This window comes from Mus caroli, unplaced genomic scaffold, assembly GCF_978045245.1.
Source record: "Mus caroli unplaced genomic scaffold, Mus_caroli_1 scaffold_15, whole genome shotgun sequence".
Lineage (NCBI taxonomy): Eukaryota > Metazoa > Chordata > Mammalia > Rodentia > Muridae > Mus > Mus caroli.
This window is the reverse complement of record NW_028227270.1, coordinates 85287005-85298025: the sequence shown is the minus strand read 5'-3', so window position 1 is coordinate 85298025 and position 11021 is coordinate 85287005. Positions and strand designations below refer to the sequence as shown.

At 42.9% G+C, this 11021-nt stretch overlaps 1 protein-coding gene across 2 annotated transcripts; it reads right to left on the bottom strand.

Moving 5' to 3' along the window:
- Positions 1–357: 357 nt before the first annotated feature.
- Positions 358–10702, bottom strand: Rpp40 (ribonuclease P/MRP subunit p40). Of its 2 annotated transcripts, XM_021180690.3 has the most exons (8): positions 10545–10702; positions 8775–8919; positions 8041–8109; positions 6379–6474; positions 5670–5795; positions 3135–3333; positions 2890–3024; positions 358–577 (listed from the first exon to the last, which is right to left on the bottom strand). In XM_021180690.3, the coding sequence occupies exons 1-8, from the start codon at positions 10665–10667 to the stop codon at positions 379–381; spliced, it is 1092 nt and encodes a 363-aa protein (XP_021036349.1). In that variant the 5' UTR covers positions 10668–10702; the 3' UTR covers positions 358–378. The 2 variants fall into 2 exon arrangements, with proteins under 2 accessions (XP_021036349.1, XP_021036350.1); XM_021180691.3 differs by lacking the exon at positions 2890–3024.
- Positions 10703–11021: the final 319 nt, after the last annotated feature.

Genomic DNA, 11021 nt, shown 5'->3' with positions numbered 1-11021 from the left:
CCTACCTCAACTGGACTGATGGACTGTAGTCTGTCCTGTCCTCACAGACGTTGCTTCTAGCCAACAGAAAACCCAATTAGAACAGTTCATCCGTGATTAGCACCTAGAAAACTCACCAAGTGCTCCAATCCTGCTGTTCCCAATCATTCTGGTTTACCCTACTCTGTAGTAAGCAACACTCTGCATTCAACTGAAAAACCAGCTCAGAGCTGATCGTAGGATAAGCAGTCAGTGCACAGGGGCCATGGTAGAGGAGGAAGCAAGCCAGAGCTGAGCTGGGAAGCTAATCACTGTAGCAAGTCTGGGTGACATATAACCCTTTATGATGAGGAAACATGACAATAAACAAGCAAGGTGTGACTCTAAACTTTGCATTTTTTATGGTGGGCAGTCATCATTTGCCCCAACAGCCATCTGAAGCCAATAGTCCTGATTATTGAAAACCACAAAATTGTACAAGTGCTCGCCTCCTTTATGGAAGCCATGTTCCTTCTCTCTCCAGGCAACGGGGCTGTCTGCAAAGCCTTGAACTGTCAAGGTGACCCATGGAGCCAACTTTGGTTCATCGAAGTAGTGACTGAAAAAGAAAGAAAAGAAAGAAAGAAAATTCTTATAAACAAGAGGTCAAGAACATCCACATTGTATCTACTGTTCTAATTAAGCTGAGGCTCTATTTTGATTTATAAAAACTAGGCTATGTGAATTAAATACTTAGTGCTACATTATGAGTTCCAAAAAGATTAACTAACATATTATTCAGAAGACAACTGCAGCTTACTCACTGCCTGGAAAATCACTTAAGACCAAGAGAACAACTTTCCCCCTGACCAAACAACATAATTGATTTCCCTTCTATTAAGGTGGGTTTTTGTTTGTTGGTTTTTAAATATGTGTGCCTGTGTGGAGTTCAGAAGAAAACTTGCAGGTCCTCTGTGAATCCTGGGAATCAAAGTTAGGTTGTGAGTTTTGGCTACAAGTATCTTTATCCACTGAGCTCTCTTGCTGGGCTCTCGTCCATGAAGAGTAATATTCTTGCTGAGTCAGGGATTTAGTGCTTAACACTTGCCTACCATGCTTAAGGCCTTGAGCTTGATTTCCAGCATGGAAGGAAAATATAAAAAAAAAAATGAAGAAGAAGAAGAGAGAGGAGGATAAGGAGGAAGAGGAGGAGGAAGAGATGGAGGAAGAAGGAGGAGGAGGAGGAAGAGGAGGAAGAGAAGGAGGAGGAGGAAGAGATGGAGGAGGAGGAAGAGATGGAGGAAGAAGAAGAAGGAGGAGGAGGAAGAGGAAGAGAAGGAGGAGGAAGAGGAGGAGGAGGAAGAGGAGGAGGAGGAAGAGAAGGAGGAAGAAGAGATGGAGGAGGAAGAAGAAGGAGAAGGAGGAAGAAGAGAAGGAAGAGGAGGAGGAGGAGGAGGTGGTCGTCATCAGCATCACCTAGGGACTCTGTATCTGTCTAGCTGTCTTAGAACTCATAATATAGCCCAGGCTGGCCCTGAACTCATTCACTCAAGTGCTGGGATTAAAGACATGTACCTGCCATTTGAACATTAGGTGACCGTGAAACACCATACTGCCAGGTGTCTGCAGACCAGAAGACAGTTTAGTTCAGGAAATACTTTGCCAAATTCTGGGGCTTTATTAAAATCAAAGAGGAGAAAGCGGAAATATTTTGTTCTTAGATGCTAATATGTTTTAGGCTTTCTTTTTCTGTTTTATAAAGTTAACCCAATATTTACATTTTCATATTGTGTGAATTCAACCATCTAAATATGTTTTTCTTTTGTTATTGAAAGGTACCAAAGGCTTTTTATGTTTTGTTTGGTTTGTTTGATTTTATTGTAGGGTTTGTTTTTTTCTAGAAATACCTTTTATATAGACTAGTCCCCAAGTGTCTGGGTCTACTTCAGTCTGTGTAATTGGTTTTTACCTCAGTTCATTTGTATTTGTCTCTCAAGGCATTGGTGAAATATCAGATTTTATATTCTGCTTTAAAGGGGAATAAATTCCAGAAAACATGCATTATAAAAAAAAAAAAAAAAAAAAAAAAGACATGTACCACCAAGCTGGCTCCTACCTAATTCTGAATGAAAGACTTTGTATGAAACAAACAAACAAAACCCAAAAAACAAAAAACAAAGCTGGGCAGTGGGGGCACACGCCTTTAATCCCAGCACTTGGGAGGCAGAAGCAGGCAGAATTCTGAGTTTGAGGCCAGCCTGTTCTACAGAGTGAATTCCAGGAGAGCCAAGGTTATACAGAGAAACCCTCTCTCAAAAAAACCAACAACAAACAAACAAACAAACAAACAAAAAAACCCAAAAGACTGTAGAAATCTTAAACTTAATGTAGATCATAATTTGCTCCACAGAATATTGAAGTGTTTTCAAGGAGTGTTAAACTTTTGCATAAAAACGGCTCAGAATAGAACCAGGAAAACGAGCAGCTTGGCTCAAGGAGACTCCTGAGGCTCTGCTGCCTTTCTTTCCACAAGGGTTAAGGACTTTCAAATCGCATCTTCTCTATCAGCAAGAATAATTATGACAGGCCCAGTAGTTAAATGCTCATACTTCCAGAGGACCCATTTGCTTCCAAGTTTGCACCTACATGGGTAGACTCACAGGTGCTGATTAACTCCAGCCCAGGGAGTCTGAAGCCCTCTTTGGGCCTCCAGTGGCACACACACACACACGGACATAAATAAAATAAATCTTAAAAACTGTAAGATTTTGTTGTTGCTGTTCATTGTTGTTTTGCTGTTTCTTTGAGCTAAGCAACGGAAAAAGGCATAAATGTGAGGGGCCCTGCTCTGTACCGACCACACTAACAGTAGTCCCTAACGCCCCGATGTAGCACCAGTAAGTGAGAAACGCATCCAAGAAGAGTTCTCACCACAGCTGTTCCAGAAGGACATGTATCTTCTCTGGCAATATGAAACCTGTGATTGTACACAGAAAAGCTTGGGCTACCACGGCGCTTGGCTGGGGACAGCAGTAGGTTGATATGAAGTTATAAGGCTCATTATTTCTTCCATAAAAAAGGAAAAGAAAAAGTATTTACAACCACCACATAACCTCATCCAAAGTGTCAAACTCATAGTGAACACAAGCGATGAACTCCAGAGTTCAGATACCCACAGGTCCGCACTGCAGAAGACAGCACCAAGCCAGTCAAAGAACTCCAGGGCACTGCAGGCCTCCTCCGGCTCTCCTGCAAGGCCGCTGCTCCGCAGCACTGGGCACTGCAGCTCTCTCACTGTGCTCAATGCCACTTTGGGCTGATGCTCCTGAATGTGGTATTTGGAAAAGTACGCCATCATTGTTGATTCTTCTGTACCTTAAAACACATCAAACAAGACCGAGTCAACATTGTTACAGCTTGTCTTGATCCAACTCCATTCCCCTTTCTTTTTTGGACCTGTTTTTTTGACACAGGCTCTCAGTATATAGCTGGCCTTGAACGCCTGATCCTCCAACCTGCCTCCCTTCCCTTTATAAAGGCATGTATCACTATGCCCAACATCTTTCCCATTTCCTTTTGGGTTATGATGAACAGTAAGGTTAAAGGTAAAAGGTTAAAAGGTAAAACGGAAGCCAAGCAGAGCTGTATCCTAATTCCAGTCACTTGAAGTTGTATTCCACGGCTTATGCTAAAGCACCTCCAACCCTTTCACCTTTCCTGGAAATTCCATGTTGCCCCCGTTTCAGGCTCATATTCGTTTTACTTGCTTTAACAAGAAAATCTGAACTTCGTATATAAACCCCAAAGTATCCCTTATATAGGGATGTTAGTGAAGTCTATAGAAAGCAGTTGATTTGTACAATCTAATAGGAAACACTAGAGGCACTGAATGATAGCAGAATCTCATGCTCATCCCTTTGGAAAATCCACTTTATCTTTTCAAAGAAGTTTGTGCAACCAACAGCCTTGGAAGACAGAAATAGACCCCCCCCCCACACACACACACATACACCCTCAGAGCATAGGACGGGCTGGCTTATTGTTTAGTAACAGAAATAATGATCCGCCCACCATCTGTGGGCCGAGCAGGAAGGCTTACTCCCACTATAAAAGGACTGGGTTTCTAGGGTTCTACCCTCCTGTTCTGTTATATAACCCATGGTACATGCACCAACTCTATGACACTCTATGCCAACTGAGATTTGGTGACCTTATTCGAATGCTGATTCTCCTATTTGTTACTTGATTCTAGGTGTCAGATTGGCTTAGTCGTAAAGTTCATTTCTAGGTGTGTCTGTGAGGATGTTTCCAAAGAAGACTGGCATGTGAGTTCATGGACCGAGTAGGGAAGTCCCACTCTTAGGGTGGGTGGACATGTGGGTCATTCCAAGTGGGGCCCAGAGAGAACAAGAAGGCCGAGTGGGGGTAAAATCACTCTGTCTCCTGGAGCTGAGCTGCCTGGCTTCTCCTGCTCCTGGGTACCAGGCTCCAGGTTCTTAGGCCTTTGAGTCCTGAGAGGAACAATATCAGCTTGCCAGCAGGGCTTCCTGACTTGTCAACAGCTACCACTGTGAGGAATCAAATCCTTTATTTTTTTGAGCCAGGACTTCACCCATGACACCTGTGGCTGACTTTGATGGCTTGTAGAGAGTGTAAAATCTCAGGGACACCCTTAGTTTCTCTAATTAGTAGGCTAGGAATAAAAAGCTACAAAAGGGCTGGAGAGATGGCTCACTGGTTAAAGAGTACTGGACTGCTCTTCCAGAGGTCCTGAGTTCAATTCCCAGAAACCATATGGTGGCTCACAACCATCTGTAGTGAGATCTGATGCCCTCTACTGGTGAGTCTGAAGACAGTGACAGTGTACTCACATACATTAAGTAAATAAATCTTAAAAAAAAAAAAAAAAAAAAAAAAAACCACTGCATGAACAGTCCTTGGAGAAGTTGCAGAAACATCAGAAAACATCTTCCCCTCTTGCATACGTGCTGTACGTGGGAGGAGGAGAGGCATCGAGCATTATAACGTCTGGACAGAGAGAAGCCCTCTGGGGCTGAGTGTTGAGGAACTTCCCAGGAGGAGATAGATGTAGAGTTCCAAAATGTGCTTTGTTCCCCTCTCCTCCACAGGACACACCAAACCACCGTAACTCCCAATGGTCTGATTCATTACAGTCTTGTAATGGGCCAAAGAGATACTTCTAAAAGGAGCAATACACGTGGAAGTTGTAAGCAAATTAATATACTTGATGAACCTATAAGCTGGCACTAAATTTAGTATTATAATCAATTAAAAGTCATAACAAATGCTATCTGACATTTAACAGTCTTCCTGGGTTACTATCCTGTAATAATGATAAAGATCACACACATATAATTATAATTGATGCTGATTTAAAAGTATTCTAGCAAAGGCTTTTTAATGTAAGCAGAGAGGAAGAAGAGGTAGATTACACGTTAGCTATTCTGAAACCACTGTGAAGCTTTCTAGATCTGCAGGAAAACCCAAGAAAATTGGGGCAGATTGCTTTAAAACTTACCCTGAGCTGAGGCGCTGAGGACATCTGGAAAGCTAGAGCAGCTCTGTCACAATACCCACACGCCTACGTAAGCAATATCCTCCCTACCACAGCAGTATATCACCACTCAATCCTCCATTATGCCCAACAGATCCCCAAATCACTGTATCATTATATAATTCACACTTCATACCTGTATGATGCCAAGCCAAAAGAAAATCAAACTTCAAAGGCTTCTTCTCTTTGAAGGACCAAGATATTCTTCTATACTTCTTAGAATCCAGGTTAAGGGATAAATCCATTAGGTCAATGGAAATGACTTAATAAGAGAGAGGAATACTTGTTTCATTCGAATTATACAGAGCTTACACTGTAGAAAAATGTCTAACGTTTTGCTAAGTTTGTAAGTTGTACAGATTATTGTGTTCATCAAAAACATAGCCCTCGGAGGGCTATTTCTAGTGTTGAGAGCTGCTAACTATAGTTGGTTTAAATACTTTAAGCCCTTCTAGATCAAAGATCAATGAACCTGTGTCTGTGCTAGCCTTAGTTATTGATGTCCACACCAGAGAGTTTCCTCAAAACCAACTCTTCACTTGTGAATTTCCACTGGTAATCACAAAGAAACTGTGTACGAAGCACATCAAGTTGTTCCTCTTCACTGCATCCAAGGGGTAGTCCAGTTCTCCAGCCCTTATAAAATGTGGTGTACAGTCAAAGAGGAACAATTTAACAGCACCAACTAATCTAATCCCCCAGGAAGTGCAACCAATAGCTCCTTGAGTCAGGATTTCAAAGACAAGAACCATATTTTTCCGATTAGAGATCAGAGGTAAGGCATTCACATTTTATTACAAGAAAACTGACTTTCTAGGCTCCAGTGGAACGCATGTAATACTTACCAAACTTCATACTTTTTCTGCCAGAATACCGAGACGGATGACCTTGAAGTCCGGTTTCTTCGTAAGTATCTTTATCCAGTGATAAAATTAATTTCCCTACAAATCAAACAATAGTTCTTCTAATAGAGATGTTAAAATATGGCTGGTGTTCTCTAAGAAAGCTAGACATCTGAGCAGTGAAATGTTGGGATAAGAATACACTAAGAACTTGTCTATAGCACACTGATATTATCTAGCAATGTACCCAACTGGTCTGGAACTTTGCTCTGTAGTTGAGGCTGGGCTCAAACTGGTGGCAATTATCCTGCTTCAACCTTCCAAATACCAGGATTGCAGGTGTGAGCCACCAGGCTTGTGGTATTATCTACCATATATACATATATACATATTACAATAGCAAAACTAGAAACAATTAAATTTGTATGAAGGAAGGAATGATCAAACTGTGGTCTGTATAACTTCAAATACTGTCTTTAAATTTTAATTTAGTTTAGTTTAATATGTATTTGTATGCCTGCTTGTAAGTACACCAAGGAGCCTGTGAATGTCAGAAGAGGATGTCGGATCTCCTAGAACTTGAGTTGTGAGCTGCCATGTGGCTGCTGGGAACTGAATCTGGATCCTCAGCAATGACAGGAATCACTCTTAGCTGCTGAGCCATCTCTCCAGCCCTTACTTCAAATATCATCAAAACATTTAAAAGCTCTATGTTAAAGCCAGGCAGAGATGTGCTGGTTCATGTGTGTAATCCTTGCACTTGGAGAGCTGAAACAGGAGAAATGAAAATCTGAGGACACCCTGGTCTACGTGGCAAGATCCTATCTTAAAACAAAACAAAAAGTTCTAAGTCACAACCATCTGCACTGAAGCAGGAACATGTCTGTTATACCCCTTGGAAAATAAGACTACTGAGAAACAATGTCATATAACCAATGTGATGCTTACTGGTGCTGGTGATACATGCCTTTAATTCAAGCACTCATGAGGCAGAGGCAGGTGAATCTTTTAGTTTAAGGCCAGGTTGGTCTACAGAGTGAGTTCTAGGACAGCCAAGGTTACATAGAGATACCTTGTCTCCAAAACAAAAACAAAACAAAAAAATGTATGCTTATAAATTCTTGAAGGATAAACATCAAATGGTTCCATCTAAGAAGGAGCACAAAGACAGGCTTCACTTTACTGTTTAGAGCTGTATGACTTGACTTTTAAAAAATTATTATTTGCCGGGCATGGTGGCGCAAGCCTTTAATCCCAGCACTTGCGAGGCAGAGGCAGGCGGATTTCTGAGTTCGAGGCCAGCCTGGTCTATAAAGTGAGTTCCAGGACAGCCTGGGCTATACAGAAAAACCCTGTCACGAAAAAAAAACAACAAAAAAAATTATTATTTTATTATTTGTATGTATATGGGTGTTTTATCCTCATGTTATGTCTGTGCACATGGATGTGTCTGGTGCCTATGGAGGTCAGAACAGGGCACTGGACTCACTGGAACTGGAGTTACAGATAGTTGTAAGCTACCAAGTGGGACTGAACTTTGGTCTTCTGGAAGAGCAGTCAGTGCTCTTAACGGCTGAGCCATTTCTCTAGCCTACTTATTATTTTTTTTAAGCAGTGCTATTTCTTTTCTAATAAAGAAAGGAAGAAAAAAAAAAGTGCTGTCACCATTTGGTAGGAGAGCAACAGTATTATCCTCATCAATACTTGTATTGTATGTTAATGCAGAGAATGAACCTGTAAGGAAAAAACATCAAGAAAAGTAATTAAGTAATTAACGTAGCACAAGATTTGTTTATGAATGGTTTTCACATGACAACGAATCTTCCAGGTAGGTAACAGTCAGCATCCACTACAGCTCTAACTCATTCAATAAACCCACTACACCGCAGAGATACACTGGAACATACACATGCAAGACTCCGGCTAGACACCCCACGACTCAGGCCACATTCAGGGGCTTTTTGTGTAAGTTTCCTATGGACAGGTTGAGAATCGGCTCAGAACAGAACCTGTAATCTTGGGGATCCTAACCGAAAGGTGCACATTAAAGAGGCAAGAGGACAACACACTGATGCAAAGATCAAAGTTAATATTCAGAAACTATTTGAGCAAGTTAATATTCAAAAGCTACTTAACCTTCATCTGAAGGGATTCCACCCACTTCACTGAGTTATTGCAAGGGCTAATTAAATTTGGTAAGATATTTAGCTGTCTCCTAAAGAGGACACAGGAAGGAAAACGACAATACTGCCGGGTGGAGAAGTGATACACGCAGCTGATCGCATGATCTAACCTCCATGGGCCCTTTTAAAGACAAGGGAAGGACCCCAATATTTTGCTGAGATCTTCCGATAGCTCTTCATCTTGTCTTGTTCATATGAGACAGTGTTTCTTCTTACCTTTCTTTACAAACCTGTTGATGAATTCGTCTGTAATTAATTCATGAAGAGGTAAGTTCTTCACAGAGTAATAGGGTCCAATGTCCATGACCAGGCTTTTTAGCTCTTTTGATAGCAGCCCACATTCAGGAATAAGAAATGAAACCTATTAGAATGTAGAAGAACAAACGAAGATGAAGTTATATTTTATGAAGATTAACACCCTGCTTTTGGAAATGGAATGTCAAGGGTGCTAGTTACTTCTTCACAGGTTTTACTTGGACATAGAAGGGACATGCAAACATGGGTAACGTGATGGTTTGAAGATGCTTGGTCCAGGGAATGCTATTAGGAGGCATGGCCTTGTAGGTGTGACTTTGTTGGAGGAAGTATGTCACTGTGGGCGTGGGCTTTGAGACCTCATCCTAGCTCCCTGGAAGCCTGTCTTCTTCTAGTGTCCTTCAGATGAAGATGTAGAACTCTCAGCTCCTCCTACACCATGCCTGCCTGGACGCTGCCATGCTCCCACCTTGTTGTCCTTATAAGAGTTGCCCTGTTCACTCTTGGAGTGTCTATTCACAGCAGTAAAACCCTTAGTAAAACAGACACAGACACAGACACACACAGAGCCGCCACCAGGGTTTCTCCATATAGCCCTGGTTGTCCTGGAACTTGCTGTTTACCAGGTTAGCCTTGAACTCAGAGATTCACCCACCTCTGCCTGGGTTTAAAGGTGTGCATCACCATCAACCTACTAGGCAACAATTCTTTTAATCTATTAATCGCAGGTAAACAGATATCTGACTACTCAAGTTTTTCATTTCTGCATTTCAATGTGAGGCACGACACTAAGCAGAAATATTGCAATGGAAGTCTTACTTGAATCTTATCTTTGCATACAAGCAATATATGTTATGTCTTTCACACTTTATATTCAAGGAAATAGAGTATATATAATTCAACATGCCTTGATTTGCTTACTCTGGAGTCATGAAATCAAAGGAACTCCTCCTGGGACTTAGGGACATTTAATTAGTAAGAAGCTACATAGAAGCAAAAGTGCTCCTCGAAGCTTCCATTTCCAAGACAAACCTAGGTGAGACCAGTTGAGATAAGCGATACATCCCTGACCGCAGGGATGGACTTTCAACCGAAGAGATGCAAAATCCGCGCGAATTTCAAATGATCCCCAAGTGAACATCTAAAGTCCGTCTCGCAAAGCCCCAACAACCAGCCTTGAGGGACAAGGACGCCAGCTAATCTATCTGAGAAATCTATCAGGCCAATATTTACGATGTAAAATGCTTAAACCCTTATCATCGTAAGGTAAATTTTTTTGGAGTTCCTTAGTTGTCAAACCGCGTGATGCTTTGGAAAGAGTCACAAGCTGATCCACAGAGATCTGTCCAAACTTAGGGTGTAATTCGGCTACATGTTGTACAGGTCACACTCCGACCGTGCAGGTTACATTCCTAACTCCTCCATCGCCTGCTCGACCCAACACCGAGAGGATTTAATCCTGAACACCGCAGTAACCACGGCAAACTCACAAAAACTCTGCTGTTCCTCATAGGACCGAGTACCGCCCTGTGTCTGGCGCATGCTGGGAATTGTAGTCCTACACAGCGCCAAGAAAAGCAGTCAAGAAACTTGAAGAGACTATAGTTCCCAGCATGCCCGAGGACGATCTCCGCCCACCCTCGCAAGCCGAGGAGGTCTGGCCGGGTGAAGCCCGGCGTGGTTCTACCTTAAAGCTCTCCAGCCTAAGAGGGCCGGGTGGACCTGACTCACCCTGTAATTATGATAGTGCGTCTCCACGAGATGCTTATGACGAGACTTATCGTGGCCGAAGTTAGATTTCTCACAGACCAGTAAGTGCCGAGGCGCCTCTTGCAGCCTGCGAAGCGTAGCCATGTTAAGCAGGAGTCCAGGCGAGCATCACCTCTCGGCCCTCCTCCGGCCCGCCCCTCGGCCCTCCTCCGGCCCGCCCCTCGGCCCGCCTCCGGCCCGCCCCTCGGCCCGCCCCTCACCCCACCATTCGCCCCTTTCTGAGTACACCCCTCCCTCCACCACGCCCTAACCCTGCTTTCTTTCCCTGTCTGTCAGTTCCTGCAGGCACTGGGTCTGAAGGTTCTCAAGAACCTGGCACATCCATTCTATCCCACAGTTTCTCCGTGGAGGAACAGTGCATATACATGGGCAGGACTCAGAGAAGGCCTGCACCCTGTCACCTTATAAAAAGGAGGAAGATAGGACAGAGGAAAAGCC